The sequence below is a fragment of the Monodelphis domestica genome, chromosome 3 (assembly GCF_027887165.1).
Source record: "Monodelphis domestica isolate mMonDom1 chromosome 3, mMonDom1.pri, whole genome shotgun sequence".
Taxonomy (NCBI): Eukaryota; Metazoa; Chordata; class Mammalia; order Didelphimorphia; family Didelphidae; genus Monodelphis; species Monodelphis domestica.
In genome coordinates, this window is record NC_077229.1 from 93,775,144 (window position 1) to 93,795,232 (window position 20,089).

At 39.5% G+C, this 20,089-nt stretch overlaps 1 protein-coding gene across 2 annotated transcripts in view; it reads left to right on the forward strand.

Annotated features, from left to right (window-relative positions):
- ADGRE1 (adhesion G protein-coupled receptor E1) overlaps positions 1-14,475 on the forward strand; it is a 64,910-nt gene extending 50,435 nt beyond the window's left edge. The window contains exons 18-20 of one of the 2 annotated variants that reach the window (XM_056822574.1): positions 2,076-2,244; positions 2,338-2,442; positions 14,287-14,475. In XM_056822574.1, the coding sequence (XP_056678552.1) occupies positions 2,076-2,244; positions 2,338-2,442; positions 14,287-14,295 (283 nt within the window). In that variant the 3' untranslated portion in view covers positions 14,296-14,475. Of the gene's footprint in view, positions 1-2,075; positions 2,245-2,337; positions 2,443-6,917; positions 8,417-14,286 lie in introns of those variants that run through there. The other variant, XM_056822575.1, reaches the window with a different exon arrangement.
- Positions 14,476-20,089: the final 5,614 nt, after the last annotated feature.

Below are 20,089 nucleotides of genomic sequence, written 5' to 3' on the forward strand. Positions count from 1 at the left end.
AAAATCTTAAAAAAAATAAAGACAACAAAAATTTATTGAAGAAAAAAAAAGTGGCCCTGAACCCTATTGACAAAATGTTTTTGCCCTGCATCTTTGTTTGTGTTAAAGGCTAGATGTGATGTGAAGCCTGATCTAGATTGGGATCAATTAGATAGAGCAGGGTTATGTGACTTTTTACTTATTCACTCACCCATCAGCACAGTTTAGCCAAGGGTGTAAATTCCAAAGTTGAGAAGATGAACTCACCATGGTCTTCAGAGGTCCAATATGGTGGGGTAGTGGAAGGGTGAGATAGCCAGGTTCAACAGCCAGATGTGATATGCACAGAAACAATATAATATAAAGGAATGTGGAAAAATCACTAAAGGAATCTATATGTTAAAGGGATAAGGAATCTGGGGAAAGGAATTATTTTGGGCTCAAAGGGTTGAATAAAGTTTCATGGTTGGGGTAGTACCTCAACTTGGCCTTGAAGTAGAGGGAAATCAACTTATTGGTAGCAAAGAGAAGAAGAAAGAAGGAAGAATGGAAGGAAGGGAGGAAAGGAGGGAGGAAAGAAGGAACTAAAGAAAGAAGGAAATAAATTTTTATTAAGCATCTACAACGTACAAGCCACTGAGCTAAGTACTTTACATATATGACCTCATTTAGCCCATTCTAGCCTTGGTATAAATAATTCCATGACGAAAAAGCACAGATATGAGAATGGTTAGATAGAATTCTAGTCTTTGAAAGCAAACAGATCTAGATTCAAGTCCTGCCTCAGACATTTAAAAGGTGTGTGTTCCTGTGCAAATCATTTAGATTTTCTGAGTCTTCATTTCCTTCTTTGTCAAAGGGATTCAATTTCTGAGGTTCATACCAGTTCCAAATCTATGACCCTATGTTCCTATAAATAGATGAATCCAATTTAACTGGAAACAGAAAGCACATGAAGTTTCATATAAGGCTGGAAGTGTCACACACTGTATGGTCTTGAATATTAGTAAAGAGTCTACACTTTATGTAGTTGGCAACAGGGAGCCACAGGACATTTTTTATTTGAAGAATGCTGTTCCCAGAAGTTTTGAGTGTTGATTGTGGGAAGTGAAAGATAGAGGCAGTAAGGTAAGTTATGAGATTGTTATACAAGTTGAAATGAAAGCTGGTGGAGCCTATGCTAGGCTGGTAGGGTGGTGCCTCAACAAGTGAGGAGTAGGGGACAGATGGCAGAGATGTGTAGAGGTAATGGGATCATAGATTTAGACTAAGGGAGACCATAGAAGCCATCAGCCAAACTCTCTTATTTTATAGATGAGGAAAGTGAGGTTGAAAGAGGGCAAAAGACTTGCTTAGGTTCACATAGCTAGTGAGGGCCCAGGTTGTAATATGAACCCAAGTTTTCCTGTTTCCAAGTTCAACACTGTTTCCACTATGCTATAGAGCCTCTTTAAGAGCAAGCGTATGATTAGTATCAAGAGATAATTAGATTTCAAGCCCAAATGACTGGAAGGATGGGTGAGAACAAAAACAGAGAAACAGAGTAATAACCAGGAATTTTTGAGTCCCATGAAAGTAGCCAGAGACTCTTTGACACTTGTGAAGAGACTTATCATGGCAGCCTTAGAGATTGTATAGGGCAGGATGGAGGAGGAGCTCACTAAAACCTATCATCTTATTGCTTCTTCTTTGAACTACACTGGATAACTGGGTACTAAGTTCTCTTCTAAAGGGCTCCAAGTATTAACAGAATGGTCTAGTTGAGCATTCTCTAAATTTAGGACCCTGTGCCAAAGACCTGATCACCTCACCTTAGGTACCCCACCATCTCTTTAAGAAATCTGGGGAAAGGGGGCACTTGGGTAGCTCAGTGGATTGAGAGCCAGGCCTAGAGATGGGAGGTCCTAGGTTCAAATCTGGCCTCAGCTACTTCCTAGCTGTGTGACCCTGGGCAAGTCACTTGACCCCCATTGCCTAGCCCTTACCACTCTTCTGCCTTGGAGCCAATACACAGTATTGACTCCAAGACAGAAGGTAAGGGTTTAAAAAAAAAGAAATCTGGGGAATAACTTCACTTCCAAATCTTCTTGCCATAGGTTACTAACGTTTAAAGCCTTTGTTCAACTCTTCATCCTGGGATGCTCCTGGATTCTGGGAATTTTTCAGATTGGTCCCATAGCAACCATCATGGCTTACTTATTTACCATCATCAATAGCTTGCAAGGAACCTTCATTTTCATCATCCACTGTATCCTTAATCGCCAGGTAAAATGCATAGCTCCCCTTTCCTCTTCTTAGTGGCTTTATCTTCAGGAAGAAAACTGAAAACCAGCAATAACCTTGTTTCTCAATCTCCAGGTACGAGAAGAATATAAAAGATGTTTCATAAGGAAGACCAAATCCAGTGCTACTTCTCAGACTTCAGGAATCTTGTTATCCTCAGTTCCTTCCACTTCCAAAGCGGTAAGGGATCCCCCATGCTCCTAGTTTCATTCTGGGACAGGAAAAGAATCTATCTCATAAAAATATAGGAATAGGCAGAAGGGTTACCATAGAGGAAAGGGCATCCAAAAGCAGTCAAACAATATACATTTATTAAGCACTTATGTAACTAGCACTGTGCTAAGTGTTAGGGATACTAATTCAGAAGGAAAGACAATGCTTGTCTTCAAGGAGTTTATATTCTAAAGGAGGAAGATAACTCACAAAAGGGAGCTGAAAAGGAGAGGGGAAAGGGAAGACAGAGAATGAGGGAGAGAGGAGATAAAAGTATGGAAGCAGGGACATAGTATTGAAGTCTATAAAGACAGAAAGAGTGGGGCAGCTGGATGGCTCAGTGGATTGAGAACCAAGACTAGAGACAGGGTGTCCTGGGTTCAGATCTAGCCTCAGGCATCTCCTTGCTGTGTGATCCTGGGTAAGTCATTTGCCTAGCCCTTACCACTCTTCTGCCTTGGAACCAACACACGGTCTTGATTCTATGATGAAAGGTAAGGATTAAAAAAATAGAAAGAAGCAATGCGATGGGAATGAATGTGATGACTCTAAGAATGTAAAGATGGCAAACTATGTAGTCCTTGTCCTCAAGGGGCTTATATCCTAATAGAGGAGGTCTTAAAATAGGTATACAAACCAAAAGTCAGTGTTAATAAATATTTACTGAGCCCTATAATAAATCTACTTATTCATTCCTTCCCAGGTATTAATTTATTCATTCACCCAACCATTGTTTATTAAGCTCTGTGGCTTGTCCTGTTCATTTATTCACTCCACAAATATTAGTTAATTAACTATGGTGTGCTTCATAAGCTAGAAGATACAAAACAAGGTGAGACACAGCTTCTACTATTTTTTTTTAACCCTCACCTTCCATCTTAGAATCAATATTATGTATTGGTTCTAAGGCAGATAAATGGTAAGGGCTAGGCAATGGGGGTCAAGTGACTTGCCCAGGGTCACACAGCTGAGAAGTATCTGAGGCTAGATTTGAACCCAGGACCTCACATTTTTGGGCCTGACTCTCAATCCACTGAACCATCCAGCTGCCCCCCAGTCTCTACTCTTATGGAACTTATACTCTGATACATGTATGCTATTGGTGTTCACTTGTTTCAGTTGTGCCTGACTCTTTGTCAGGCACAAAACCCCATTTGGGGTTTTCTTGGGGTAGGAATACTGGGGTAGTTTGCAATTTCCTTCTCCAGCTCATTTTATGAACAAGGAAACTGAGGAAAACTAGTAAAAACTGTTACATAATAAGTCCATTAGACAGGTATAGGACAAAGTTCTATTTGGGTTGAGAGGGTGAGGAGCTTTACTCTCAGGGGATTCAGGAAAGACTTCATATTGGATATGCGTGTGATTTGGGCTTTAGAGAATTGGTAGGAATTATTCATCATTCATCTAACACATTCACTAAATCAAATAAATTCACTAAATTTATTCAATAAATCTGTGGGGGACACTCACTGTGCATGTGTGCTATGTTAAGTACTATTGAGGATTTGAGGTAATATTTGAGTATTTCTATAATATGATGTAAAGGAGAAGTCGTGTAAAGGATGTTATCAGAAACACATGAACAGAAAAAATAGATAAGCCAGTAATGTAGTGAAAAGGAGAGATAAACTGATGAACAGACCATGTGCTCCACTGTTATCAAGAGATGTCAAGGAAATTAGAGGAAAGTTCACATCATATTAAGTAAGTCAATGCATATTTTCCTGGAAGACCTTGGGCAAGTCCCTTAAAACTCCCTGGGACTCAATTTCCTCACCCGTTAAATGACAGGGTTGGGCTCAGTGGCCTCTGGGGCCCCTTCCAGCTCTAGATCTATGTTCTTATGAATTATGGGAGGATATAGACAAGGATCGCCAAGAATGTCCAGCATTAATGAGTCAGGATCTGCCTTATTGAAAAGAGTGCTGTCATTGATGAGATCATGGGTCCTATTGACATTATCTCACTACTCAGACCTCTTTCTTGCTTGTAGTCTTCTATTTACATTTCTGCCAAACTACACTTTCAGTAGTTTCCCAGTCTTGTTCTGCCTTTTCTTTTCTCTTTGCATTCTTGCAATTCATCCTCCATGCTTGGAAAGAGATCCGTCCATTTTTCAACCTATTTAGATCCTTCTTTTTCTTGCAGGTCCAACTCAGGTACCAATTCCCCCCCCTCCTGCCCCCCATGAAGTTCCACCCTCCCTCCCCTCAAAGATCCTTCCAAGTCAAAGTGATCTTTCCCTCTTCAAATTTCTTATATTGCTTGTCATGAATCCTCCTTTGTCTTTATCATATTCTCCCTGGATTGTACATTCGGGGGTTCCTATAATATCCCCTCTATTAGGGTATATGCTCTTTGAAGGCAAGGATTACATAGTTTGTCATCTTTATACCTTCAGAGTCATCACATTGTCTTAAACATAGTAGACCCTTTAAGAAAAGTGTATTGGCTTGAATGAGCACCCACAGAAAATGAAATTACTTTTTATAAAAACTACGTTAGGGGGCAGCTGGGTAGCTCAGTGGATTGAGAGCCAGGCCTAGAGATGGGAGGTCCCAAGTTCAAATCTGTCCTCAGACACTTCCCAGCTGTGTGACCCTGGGCAAGTCACTTGACCCCCATTGCCTAGCCCTTACTGCTCTTCTGCCTTGGAGTCAATCCAAGACGGAAGGTAAAGGTTTAAAACACAAAACAAACAACTACTTCAACAAACCTTTCTCCATCATGGGACTATAATGGTCACTTTTAGATTCTAACATTACAATTCCTAAGGTGCTTATAGGCAAGTTAGATGGCACTAAAGAGAACAAATATGAGGAAAGCAGCCAGTTCAGAACAAGTATATAGAGAGAGTATTCATGCTAGAGGTGATGTAATTGTGAGGGCACTGAGATTCTACTATACAAAAACAGTTGTCCAATTAAATAGAAAAATGTATTTCTTTATACAAATAAGAGAATAGATTCATTCACAAAAGGAATACATATCTTTCTTTCCTTCTTAAAAATAAGTGGAATCATTAAAATAAAGATATCTGAAGGAAGAGAAGATTCCAAGGATATTGACATAAAATCTCCAATATTTTACAAAGGTAATTAAGAAAACATAAATACATACCAAACTATGTGCTTGAACAGCCCGTATATATCAAATCTTTATGAGGATCATCAAAATGCAAAATCAAGACATTCTTTAAGAAAGTATTAGTAGGCAACAAACAGGCTTTCACAGACTATGTTCAACAATGCATCCCATACTTACCATTACAGTTTCAAGAATATAAGACCTCATTATGCTTATTGTTGTTGATTATGAAAAAACATTTGGTTCTGAAGACTCACCTTTTAGAGCATAATGTATACCAATATCATTCTTTGGAAGATATAATAATAGAAATAAACCTGTTAAATAATGCTGATAATAAACATCAGATGATACACAAAAACAAGAGGTATATGCTCACCAAAAGTATTTACTACTGTGATGGAAGAGGTCAAGGATAGAGTTGAGGTCAAGGATGGATTCCCTATAGATTGTAAGGTCCTTCAGATGCTCTTATTTGTGGATAATTGACATCATAGTGATTGAATTAATTCCCAAGTCACTGTACTGCCTCCTGGGAAGAAATCTGAAATTGTCCAAAAAAAATCTGTCCAAACAGATCAAATGATCTGTTTATGTGCACAAGAAAAACCAAGTAGATGAAGAAGTTCTACTTCCCAGATTTCAAAATTCATGTGATTGGACATACTATAGAGCTCATCCAAAAGCATATATATTTAGGCAGCTAAACACAATTAGATAACAGATTGGATCCTCAAGAAAGTGAGGGGGATCTTTAGCAAGTTGGCTGAACTCTCAGGAGAATATGGACAAGTCACACAGGAAGGGTAGGCAATAGAGGGGCTGCAATCTGCATCATTGGAGGGAACTATCAAATTAATGAGATTACAGATCCATTTGTTTATTAGAGCAAAATTGAATAGGATGTAGTAACAACCCTTCACAAACTTAAATATTTGAATATGAAGAAATACACTCCAAAAGAGAATGTTTCTGTGGGCTAGAGCATTAGTAGAAAATCCTGAGAGGTCAGAGGATGGTGAAAACATTTTTAGCTGGAGGTAGGGTGAGATGAGAAAAGGCTTTCTGGAAGAGGTGGTCTTCTCACTTGATCTGGAAGAATGGCTAGGATCTTGACAGGCAGAGATGGTGAGTGAGAATTCTGGGAGACTGAGAGAAGTCAAGATGAAGAGGCAGAAAAATTCTAGAGCTGATTAGGGTCATTGGGAAGTGTAGTTGGGGGCAAGCTCCCTGAACAGACGCTGTGCCTTCCCAGTTGAAGATGGCAGGAATAGAAACTGAAGCTTCTTGGCTAGATGTTGTATTGGCACTTCCTTCTCACATTCTGGGAAATTACTCTTTTTCTCTCATAGGGTTGAATTCTATTTTAGCTCCTGAAGACACCATGGAACAATGGTGGAAAGTGTCAGCAAAGATAAACTCACTGGGATTCTCCTGTAAACTAGCCAATGCTTAAACATGGTAATATAGCAGGATAATCATCTGATGCTGTGTCAAGTGTATGGAAGATACCTGAATCACCTGTCTCTGCCCACTTTGAAATGATGACTTCCACTCCAAAAATCCAAGCCTACAAGGATAGTCCTTTCTCCCTTGTGGGAGCAGAGGTCATATTTCCTGAGTTTTGTCAATTTTGTTAACAAATATTATTTCTATTTCTTAATCTTTTTATTTTTTGTGAGATATTCCCCTTTCCCCATACAATTATCAAACATATAGTTTCCTCTTTCATTTCATTCTCTCTTCCAATTTAAAGAAAAAGAAAGAAAACTAAAAGCCTCAGAATAAATATGGATAGTCAAGCAAAACAAATTCTCACATTGGCCTTGTCCCAAAATATGTTGAATTCTATATAATTCACCCATCATGTCTTGTCAAGAGGAAACCAGCATGCTTCATCACTGGTTCTCTGGAATCATGTTTGATTATGGGTTAATCAGAAGATTAATCAGATTAATGGTCAATTAATCAGAGATCTTTAGTGTTTCAAAATTCTTCATTTTTCCAATGTTCTTTTTATGGTATAAATTGTCTTCCTATTTCCGTTATCTTCACTACATATCAGTTTATTCAAGTGTTGTTTTCTTTGGACAACTTGGGTGAGTCACATTCCCTCTGAGCTTCAGTTTCTTTGTCTGTAGAAACAAGGAGTTGGATTCAATGATAAGGTTTTAAAGATACATTTTCTGAGGTATCTATATCTAAATCTTATTATTCCATGAAATGTGACTTCATCAAATTATTAAACCTCTATGGACCTCAGGTTTCTAGTTGTTAAATGAGAAAATGATGTTAATGATGTCTAAGGTCCTTTCTGAAGGGTTTCAGGTATAAACAAATCTTGAAAGTATTAAAGATGTATTCAAAAGCTGACTCTAATGAGCAAAAGTGTTTATGGACCAGACTTTTGGATATATTTCTAATATTTCAAATGATTGATTTCTGGATCCTTGAATTGAATTGGGGCTCAAATTTTGTGGAACTCAAACCTCTACTATTGTCTGCAGTCTGGAAGGCTGGCATGCAATTTCTATAACTTCTTTGTAATGGCAAAGAGACACACTCAATATTTATGAGTATTTATGTATGAGATGGTGCCGGGGTTATAGAGGAAGTAGGACTTCCAAATGAGTTCCTGGTTGGGGAACGATCTATGCCAATATGTTGGGTTCCTTTCTTTTGTCTTGTTGCTGATTGCCAATATGATGCTAATGTTTCTATCACACCATCTGTTTGATTGACAATCCCACATCCCCCATTCCTGGAAACCTCAATAAAATTCAATTCACCCGTTTGTCTCCAGATTCTCTCACCATCAGAGGAGGAACTGGTGGGCTGGACGTGCGTGGTGCTGAAGAATCCTGGGTCTCTTTGTTTTCTCTATCCATGTCTTTTCTCCCTTAAGCTTTAACCCTTCCTCCCATATTCCCTCAGTCCCCAGCTTCCCTTCCAGGTGCTCAACCCACACAAGAAGATCTTGTAGCAGCAGGCTGCTACACTTCCCAACTCTAGACCCTGAGTCTTAGATTAGCGATAAATAGAACAATCTCTCTCCATTACTTTCCCCTCTGGCAAGTTTATTTGGGGGTAGCAGCAGTAATTCTATTCTCCCTCAAGACAAATTATCCTTTATTCGCAAAAATGGTAGAGACAACCCAAAGGCTCCAATCTACTTATACACATGACTTCTCTTCTAGCACTCTATGTTCCAGCCAAACTGGATGATTGTCAGTCCCCTATTCTCATCTTTCCCCTTTCATTCTCTGGACCTTTGCTAAAACCATCTTCATGCCCACAAACGGAGCCCTCTTCCCATTTCATAACCATCAAAGTTCTATCTTCCAAGGCCCAAGCCCCAGAGGGGCTTATGTATATATTTATGTATATAAATGTGTGTGCAGGTATACACGTGTACACACATACCCCTTCTACATGGTGACTTTCCCCATTGCAGTTTTGCTATATCTTGGTTTGGCATAAGAAATCAATGGGAATTTCTGGAGAGTGTTGTGGAAGCTGCAAATGACATCTAAAAGCCAGATGACAATACAGAAAAAGGGTAGAAACTCAGACATGCATAAAATGTATGTTTAATATACATATCAACATATTTTCTCTTTGAATACAATAAATATACACAATTTCTTTTTTTAATCTAAAATATTTTAAAGTAAGAAGTTAAAGTTTTCAAAAAGAACACAAAAGCCAGCAGCCCCTTGATCAGGAAGTAATACAGACATTTAAGGCACACTACCAATGCTACTCAGTGGAGAAGATCATAGGGACTATTAAAGAAAACCCTGACAAAGACAATGTAACGAAGTGTGGAAGGAGTCCAATATTGCCAGTGCCATTGAGAAAAAAATTTTGCATGGATTTTCCACATCTCAGGGGCACTGTGCCCTGAACCTCTGCTGTTTTCCCCATTTTACAGCTGAGGAAACTGAGGTTTGGAGAGGTTAAGAGGCTTATCTAGGGCCATACATCTATGAAGTGCCTGAGGTTGGATTTGAATAAAGCCCAATGCTTTGCCCACCATGCCATCTACTGTTTTTATGATGCAGATGGAAAGATAAAAGAGGGGGAATTCCACAAGCACAACACATCATTAGGGTAGTAGGGCCATAATTTTATATTCTTGCATATGGAGGGGATTATGCTAATCATAAATTAGGAGAATTTAACTGTACCCCACCCTTTCCCCACTACATTAGTAAACTGTCTGAAGCCAGCTAAACCAATTCATACTGAAGTAGGAAGCCCTTTAATGAAGTCCTTGGAGAGAGGCCAAATGGCTTCTGAATGCAAATCTCCAGGGACCTAGAGCCTACTAGCTCTTGAAGCTGCCCATACCACTTCTAGGCAGCTCCAATGGTCAGGGGTTTTTTCCTGATATCAAGCCCAGGTTGGCCTCTTCACAACTTCCACTAAACATTGTGTGGCCGACCCCAGGGGATGAGAAGGAAAGATGGACTCACTCAGGTTGGCTGCTGTTCGATTGTTTCAGTCATGTCTGGCTCCTCATGACCCCATTTGGGATTTTCTGGGCAGAGATCCTGGAGTGGTTAGCTATTTCCTTCTCCAGCTCATTTGACAGATGAGGAAACTGAAGTAAACAAAGATAAGCGACTTGCCCAGGGTCCCACGGCTACTAAGTGTCTGAGCCAGATTTGAACTCAGGAAGATGAGTCTTCCTGACTCCAGGTCTGATACTCAATCCACTGCATTGTCTAGCTGCTCAAGCAGGGACTACCCCTAAATCTGCTGTTCTCTGATTTCTCTTCATTGTCCCCCACTGGGGCCAAGTAGAACAAATCAAACCCCTCTCCCACAGGACAATTTTCTAGATATTTGTAAATATCTGTTGTATTATCCATCCCCCACCAATCTATCCCATATCATTTTCTCTATGATCTAAACATATTCATGTTCTTTAAATTCTTTTCCCTTGGCATGGTCCTTAGTCCCTTCCATTCTGGTCACCCTTCTCTGGAAAACTGCCAGCCCATTAGTGTCCCTAAATGCCACACTTAATGGAAGGGAACACTCATGTATCCCTCATCCTGTTCACTACATCTCTTGATGTAGCTTAAGAGGTGGTGTACGTCTTGGCTGACATACAATGTTGTTGATTCATTTTGAGCCTGCAGTCCACTAAAACCCCAGCTCTTTTTTTAAAACCCATACTTTCTGTCTTAGAAAGGATGTTAAGTATCAGTGCCAAGGCAGAAGAGTGGGAAGGCCTAGGGAACTGAGTTTAAGTGACTTGCCCAGGGGCACATAGTTAGAAAGAGTCTGAGTCCACATTTGAACCCAGATCTTCCTGACTCTACGTCTGGCTCTCTATCCACTGAGCCACTGAGCCACTTAGCTGCCCCCTCCCCCAAATCTTTTTTTCAGAACAACTGTTTTCTAGCCATGTTCTTCCCTTTCCTATTCTGAAAAGATTAGGATGACATGATCTGTTCTTGATGAAGCCAGGCTAGCTCTTTCATCTCTCCACTTCCTTTTCTAAATATATATTAATTATCCCCTTAATAATATGGTCTAGAATTTACAGGCAGTGCTAGACCTGGAATCAAGAAGAGAAATCTTCCTGAGTTCAAATCTGGTTTATTAGCTGAATGATCCTGGTCAAGTCACTTAATCCTGTTTGCTTCAGTTGTGTTATTTGTCAAATGAGCTGGAAAAGGAAATTACAAACCATTCTAGTATCTTTGCCAAGAAAACTTGAAATGAGGTCATGAAGAGTTGGAAATGACTGAAAACCACTGAACAGGAACAATTAAAATTTGCCAGAAATCTAAGTCATCAACTCTAACCTTTTACCGTTTTTTTCATAAAACATTTTTTCCCTTTTCTCATCCTGTGATAATTCTCCATTCTCCAAGGTCATTCATAGATCACTGATAGTGACTCAACCATCACATGTGCCCTTTGCTGTGTCTTCCAGTTTAGAGATTCTGGGGTTCTTGGTTAAGGGCTGCTGTGGTGCCACTGGGCATTCTTATGGATGGGACAGGAGTGGAGCAATGAATCATAAACACTGACTCCTTCTGAGCCTACCGAGGAAGCAACAATTATATAGTATGTATTATGTAATTAGAATTTTGTACTCCAGGACTTCATTTCCCAGAATCCCACTTTCATCCTTCCATTACGTCCTTGTTTTGGAAATATGGATTCTGTAACCCCACCCTCTCTCTTCTCCCACTTTCAGAGCCTGGAAAATTTGTCTTTACTCAGGCTATACTTTTCCTCTGTTTCAAGTGATTATTCATAAATCTTATAAAATATGCTTGGAGTTCTTGGAGACTAATTTTAATATTACAGTATTCATGCACTTCTGGGTAGTCCCACAAGAGGGAGAGAAATGACTAATACAATGCTAAAGTATGGAGGTGAGTATGTTTGTGTCAGAGTAGCCTCAGGATAGTGCAGAGTAAGCTCTCCTTTGTCCAGACACCTGGCAGAACTCCTTTGGGTTTTTCCACATGTGGAGCCCAAGTCTTCCCTACTGATCTTTCCTAAAGTCCCTTCCTTCACTCCCCACACCCTTCCTGACCTGGATTCTCTGCTGTGACCAGTCTCGGTCATTCCCAGGATCCTGAGAGGTCATCTTCTTCAGCATCTAAATTGTAGAGAGGAGAAACAGAAATCCCAGGTAGAGGAAGTGACTTGCCCAGGGTAACCTGGTTGGTCAGCATTCCTTTGTCCATCGCTAGTATATTTCCCATTATACCAGACTGTCTTGTTGCTTTTCTTCCTTGTCATGATGATCCTTTTCATTTCTTGGGTGCCAAAGATGTAAGGCAGAATTGGCGAAGAATTGGCACATGGGCCCAGTCAGCACTCAAAATACTGCTCCATTTCCCCCTCTTCCCAGTGCCTGAGGACATTTTTTGCATGCCCCACCCCTCTGTCCAGCTGCCCTAAGCAAGCACTTCTTCCCTCTGCTCTCTCAGATAATGAGGATGGGGGTGGGGAAGGGGTTCACACACAGCTTGAAGTTGCCCTTAGGCACTAGAACTTGAAAATGTTTGCCAAAGCTGATCTAAGGTATAGCTGATATACTTATACATTGTGTGGAATAAGGTTTTGTAGAAGAGGATGGAAAAGACCAATGAGGCTGGTCTGAGCCTCCCAGGAACATGACTGCTAAGAACCAGCCAGTATCTGATGAACCAGTAACATAAGAATACCTCAGCCCTTTCATCTAACATTTCCTTCCTGCACCATTTATTCCTCTGTAGTGGAAGAAATAAAGAGCATCTCTCTTATAGAGTGCTTTATGGCTAAGCTTACCTAAAACAACCTTGTGAGGCAAGTAATCCAAGGGCCATTTTAGAAAGGAAGCACCTGAGGCTTAGAGAAGAGGTTAATCTTAGGATCACAGCTATTGAGTTAGAAGGAAATGTGGTAACCCACTCTCCTCATTTTAAAATGGACAAAACTAAGGCTAGGGTAGATGTGACCCTAAAGGATTCCACAAAACAGTAATAAGTGGTGGAAGTGGCATTTAGACTTGGGTCTCCTGATTCTTTACTTCCAACTCTTCCCCACTCTCCAGACTTCTCCTTTCTCCTCATGAGCCACTTTTCTCTTGTGTGGGCACACCCTTACCTCCTTTCCCCTTTCTATTTCTCCTTTGTGTATTGTCTTTCTCTATTAGAGTGAGGTTTTTTTGCTTGAATTTATATCCTAATATTCTCTCCTTTTCCTTCACTTCTCTAAGTATCTGTTTCTCTATCCTTGTCTATCTCTGTTTCTGTAGCTAACATATCTGTATATGTTTGTATGTATCTTTTTTCCACTTTACTATCCCATAAAGTAATTAAACAAACATTGATTAATCAATCACCTATGGGCAGAGAAATGTACAAGATGATAAGGGAGGCACAAAGTTTAAAGACCCAGTTTCTGCCTGCATGCAGCTCATAGTTTATAAGGGACATAAGGCACCAACAAAGGCAGCTATTGTAACTAGTGGTTCTTCTGTTCCCTTTGCTCGGATTGTACCCTATGCCTCTCTTCTGCTTCCTGTCACTCTTTTATCTCTTGAATTTATTACTAAAGGTTTTGGGGTGATGTTAATTTGAGGCTCAGAAATAAGACTGATAGGGCATTTCTGATACCAGCCAGTCTCTTCCTCTCTCATTGGTGGAGCCTGGACCAAATGGAGCATCATAACAAACAGGGAGTTGTACTAAGACCAGGACAATGAAAATTATATGCCACCTTCCAAGATTCATTTTCTTTCCTTCTTTTTTTTTTTGCTTTGTGGGATCCTTTCTGGTGGCCATGCTGGATACAGGGAACGGGGAGCTGCAATACTTGGAGTGGCAATGCTGAAATGGCCATGGCTCCCACAGCAGGGTCCCACAATGGTGGGAACTGCCAGTCCTAAGGCCTGAGACACTAGTAAAAAGTTGGGAATGGGACAGACAAACTGGCACCTGCTGGAACTCCTGATGGGCTGATGAGAAGAGCTGACTAACCTCCTGTTCTGGCTTCTGCTTTTCCCTCAAGCAGGATCCCAGGCAAACAAATTCCCTTTGTTGGACCTCTCTCATGCCCTGAATAGGAAGGAGGAGGTCTGAGTGTGCCCTCTGGAGTCCTGCAAAAAGAAACTGAGAGGGCAAACAGGAGGAGGTTTGGGTTATGGTTAGATGCAGAGTCCATTGAAGAATGCTGAAACCTTTCTTCTTGTATTTTCTTTAGGTTCAATAAATTATGTGATCAGAGCCTGTTGACGACTTCTGTACATTCAGGCAGTAAAAAGAAAGTCGAATTTCAGAGTGGAGGCTTTTGCTGTACAAATAGACTACAGAATTTATATTTTAATATCCTGAGGAATATGCCATCAGTTGTTCATCTAAATAAAAACTTTGGAACTATGGATCTCATTCTACACAGTCATTTGATGCCACACAGCTTGTTGGTGTGGGAAGTTGGGTTGGCCATACTCTGTAGAAAGATGCCTTTAAGCTTCCTTGTGGCTTGGGCACAGTGCCACCTAATGGACAAGTCAGACTATACCCTCCTGTTGAATGAGGTACTTGGGACATTTTCTTTTTGTAGGCTTAAGGAAGGTTGCACTTGAACCTATATAGGCTGTTACCTCTTCCTCTATCAAATATACTCCAAGTGTCTCATGGTTACCCACAAAGTAGCACAGTATAATACACAAAAGTGATAAGATTGTAAAGAGCTCTGTCTGTCTGTCTCTGTCTCTGTCTCTCTCTGTCTCTGTCTCTCTCTCTCTCTGTCTCTGTCTCTCTCTCTCTGTCTCTGTCTCTCTCTGTCTCTCTGTCTCTGTCTCTCTGTCTCTCTCTGTCTCTGTCTGTCTCTGTCTCTATCTCTCTCTGTCTCTCTCTGTCTGTCTCTGTCTCTGTCTCTGTCTCTGTCTCTATCTCTGTCTCTGTCTCTGTCTCTGTCTCTCTCTGTCTCTGTCTCTCTGTCTCTCTGTCTCTCTCTGTCTCTCTCTGTCTGTCTCTGTCTCTGTCTCTGTCTCTATCTCTCTCTGTCTCTCTCTGTCTGTCTCTGTCTCTGTCTCTCTCTCTGTCTCTCTCTGTCTCTCTGTCTCTCTCTGTCTCTGTCTGTCTCTGTCTCTATCTCTCTCTGTCTGTCTGTCTCTGTCTCTGTCTCTGTCTCTATCTCTGTCTCTGTCTCTGTCTCTCTCTGTCTCTGTCTCTCTGTCTCTCTGTCTCTCTCTGTCTCTCTCTGTCTGTCTCTGTCTCTGTCTCTGTCTCTATCTCTCTCTGTCTCTCTCTGTCTGTCTCTGTCTCTGTCTCTGTCTCTATCTCTCTCTGTCTCTCTCTGTCTGTCTCTGTCTCTCTCTCTGTCTCTCTCTCTGTCTCTGTCTCTCTCTCTGTCTCTATCTCTGTCTCCCTGTCTCTCTGTCTCTGTCTCTGTCTCTGTCTCTGTCTCTGTCTCTGTCTCTCTCTCTCTCTCTCTCTGTTTGGGATTTTCCCTCATGGAATAGTAAAAAAGAGTTAGGTTCCAGTTTTGGCTTCCCCTACATCCACTGTAGGAAGCCAAGAAATTTATAACAAACAATCATACAAGTGGAGAAAACATGTCAAAAAGAGAAGGAAATGCACTTTCCCACAACGTTATAGAAAACAAGAAGTTCAAAGCCACTTCCCCATTCAGACAGCCAGAGGAATCTCCAGCTGTAAGAGGTGGGGTGGGGGATTGGACTTGAATTCCTCATTTTACAGATGAGGAGTCTGAGGTCCGGAGACCTGGTCAGAGAGCAGCATTTCATATTGAGGGAAACCATCCCCTTTGTCATTTCTTAAAGTACAAGTACAGTGTAACACATTCATACACCACAAATTGTTTGGCCATTCCTTAATTGATGGATAAGTTATCAGGTTCCAGTTCTTTGCCATCGCAGAACTGCTATAATTGGTTTTGTTGCTATTCTCTTAAGTATCCTCATGTATTGTATTAAAGACAAGTCATTTCCTCTCTTAAAACTTACCTATCTTATAATGTTACTTATTTCAATCCTCCAAGCATTCAGGATTTCATCAATGGAAATAATAACCCCTGTAACATAGATTGCAATCACTTTGCAATTGGGAATTTCCAGGGTCCCCAAAATCGTCAAATTGCAGGCCACTTGATGATGAGTTTCCCTATACTTAGCTGGAATGGACCTCAGAGAGCAGATACATATTCTGTCATTGGACCCATCCCAGTTTCTCTGGACCTTCTAGGGCAGTGTTGGTGAAGTATTGGCACATGTGCCAAGCTGGCACTGGGGGAGCTGCTCCATTCCCCCTCTTCCCAGCACCCAAGGACACTTTTTGCATATCTTGACCCTCTGTCCTGCAGTCCAAAGTGAGCATTTCCTCCCCCTACTCTCTGAAGTAATGTGTGTATGGGGGGTGGGGCGCACTCACTATTTGGGCACATGAACTTTGAAAACTTTTGCCAATGCTGTCCTATGGGCTTGTGCTCAGGTGGAACAACCTTTAGAAGCTTAGAGTCATCATTGTGCCATAGAGAGGGAGGATTATAGTCCTAGGACTCATTTTTAAAGTGAAATCCTACCCATGTGTTTAATTAGATGGAAGTAAGGAGAGATATGTTTTCATAATGCTTCTTTGGGGTCAGACTCAGTCATTATAATTTTATAGCATTCAGTGTTGATTATTTTGTTGTTGCTTATCATTCCATTTGTATTATTTTAAAAAATCATTTTGATTTTATTTTCAGTTCCAAATCCTCTCCCTTTCACTTTCCCCTTCTTCACTCACTGAGAAGGTAAGAAAAACAAAACCCATTACAATTATGCATCCAAAGCAAATGTCCACATTAGCTATTTCCATTCCAAAAATAAAAGCAAGAAAGAGAAAAAAATATGCTTTAATCTGTACACTAAGTCAATTTATCTGGAGGCTTAGCATGTTGCATCATTAATCCTTTGGAATTGTAGTGGGTCATTGTGTTGATCGATGTTATTAAGTCACAATCTATTATCTTTGAAATATTGTTCTTACTGGGTAGGTTGTTCTGATTCTGTTCACTTCATTTTACATTATTTCATATAAGTCTTCCCAGATTTCTCTGAAACCATCCCCTTCATAATTTTGTTATAGAACAAGAGTATTCAATTCATTCATCTACTGAAAATTGCTCAATCATTCTTTAATTGATGGATAAGCAATCAGTTTCCAGTTCTTTGTCATCATAAAAAAGCTGCTATAAATATTTAGTCATACTTTGATCCTTTTCCACTTTCTTTAATCCCTTTGAGATATATACATACATAACAGTATTGTTGGTCCAAAGGTTATGCATGATTTAATAGCTTTGGGGGCATAATTCCAAATTGCTTTCCAGAATTTTAGACTGGTTTATAGCTCCACCAATAGTGCATTAGTATATCTATTTTTCCAGCATCCCCTCTAGCTTTTGTCATCCTTTTTTGGGTCATCTTAGTCAATCTTATGGGTATGAGGTACTACCTCAAAGTTGTTTTAATTTGCATTTTAAAAAATTATTAGAGCATTTTTTCAGATGTCTATTGAGAGATTGGATTTCTTCTTTTGAAAACTGCCTATTCATATCCTTTGACCATTTCTCTGTTGGGGAGGGAATGGCTCTCATCCTTGTAAATTTGACTCAATTCCCTATATATTTTAGAAATAAGAACTTTATCAGAAAAACTTGCTGCAAAGATTCTACTTTCTCCACTTTCCTGTTTTCTTTTGAAATTTAGCTATATTAGTTTTGTTTGTGCCATTTAAAAATTTTATGTAATCAAAATTAACCATTTTACTTCCTCTGAGTCTGTCTGTCTGTCTGTCTGTCTGTCTGTCTGTCTGTCTGTCTATCTGTCTCTGTTTCTCATGAAGTCTTCCACTATTTATAAATCTTACAGGTAATATCTTCCATGTTCAAACAATTTGTTGATCTTGGTATAGGATGTAAGATATTGGTCTAAACCTAGTTTTTATCAGACTATTTTCCAATTTTCCAAACAGTTTTTTTGTAAATATTGAGTTCTTTTCCAATAGTTTAGATTTTGAATTTTATCAAACACTGGGTTAATGTCCTTATTTGTTTCTATATATTTTGTATAGCTTGAAAAAATATAAAATTCTTCTGGAAAAATAAAAGGTCAAGAACATCAGGAGAATAAAAAAAAGACAGGAAGAAAGGGCACCTAATAGTACCAGATCTCAAACTAGACTACAAAACAGTAACAATTTGGTATTGGGTAAGAAATAGAAAGGTTGATTAATGGAATAGATTAGGTACAAAAGACTCTGACATTTCATTTTATATTCATTTAAGATTGTATTGTAGGATTATACTCAATTTTCCTGGGTAGATTATTTGTGATTATAATCCTAGATCCTTTGCCTTCCAGAATATCATATTCCAAGGCCTTAATTTCTTCATAGTAGTGATTTTTAAGTCATTTTAACCCTACTGTAGATCCATAGTACTTGAATTCTTTGTTATTGCTTGCTATATTTTCTCTCTGTGCCTGAGACTTTCAGATTTTGCCTGCAGTATTTCAGGGAGTTTTCATTTTGAGGTTTATTTTGGGAAATGAGTAAAGGATTCTTTCAATTTCTAGTTTCTTGTCTGGTTCTACTATATCCAAGCAGGTTTTTTATTATAATTTCTTGAAATATAAAATCTAAACTTTTTTTGTTAATGTCTTACATGTATGTTAATACCTTTCAATGATTTTTAAATGATCTCTCCTTGATCTATTTTCCAAATCAATTATTTTTTCTATCATATATTTTATATTTTCTTTCTTTCTTTTTTTTTCTTTTCTTTTCTTTCTTTCTTTCTTTTTTAGTGTTTTACCTTTGCTTTGCTATGGTAAATTATAATTTTTAAGGATTCATTTTCTTTAGTAAGTTTTGTACTTTTTTTGCTGAACTATTAATTTTCTTTTTTATAATTTTCTTGGTTAATTCTAATTTCTTTTCCCATTTCCCCCTCTCTTGCTCTTCTTTGACTTTTGAAATAATTTTTGGCTTAAAAAAATTTTTTTGACTCTCCTAGGAATTTTTGTTTAGTTTGTGTCCAGCCTTTTTTTTTTTTTGCTTTGAGGCTTTGCTCCTAGATGTTTTCAAGTCATTGTCTTCTTTTATTTTCATGTTTTGAACTTGAACTTCCTTGCCATCAAAGTAGCTCTTTATCATTGGCTTCCTTTTTGTTTGTTTGTTTGTCTACTCTTCCAGCTTCCTTCTTGACACTTGTACTTTATGTCAGTGTTGGGCTGTGATCAGGGTATGGGTAAGTGGGATTTCTGGCCTGAGCTTCTGTCCCTTTTCATTCTCCTGCTGCTTTTAGGACTCAGGCTGGGGATCTGCAAGTTTTTAGGGCTTCCAAATTAATGTGATCTGGAATGAAGTCTGTTCATGTCCTGCCTGGTCTGAGAAGATATGCAATTTCTTGACCCAAGTTTGGGACCATTGGATTGTGTGGGATTGAGTTTCATTAGACCTGTGCTGACCTTAGCCTGCTAGGAAGTTCAGCAGGTTCAGATGGACTAAATTCCAATTTTTGAGATTTTACAGGTTCAGATCAACTAAACTGCTAGTTTCCTTTTGTTTTGTTTTTTTCTTCTGTTCTATTTTTCATACGACAGGCTTATATACTAGACTAAAGGTTAGAACTGAGTCACTCCTTTGTTCCTGGGCTCAGAGCCACAAAGCTAAGTTTTCAGAATTTGTTTTGTATTCAATACTCAGCTAGGACTGAGTTCTGACTTGGCCAATTCTTTCCACCTTGGATCTGTGACTTGGAATTGAGTAATGGGTGAGAGAGCTGCTCGATGGCCCCCATTCCTGCTCCCAACCCTAGTTGAGGGTTCCCCTGGGATCTCTTTCTCTCTTGGTGTTTGCCTACATCCCGCTGCTGCTCCCACCTCACCAGTGCCTACCTCAATGTTAGCATGCTTCTCTGTCTGTCTTCATAAGTTCCCCTGGACAAGAAAAATAACTTCCTGAAACTTTTTCTTGGTTTTCTCAATTGGAATTTG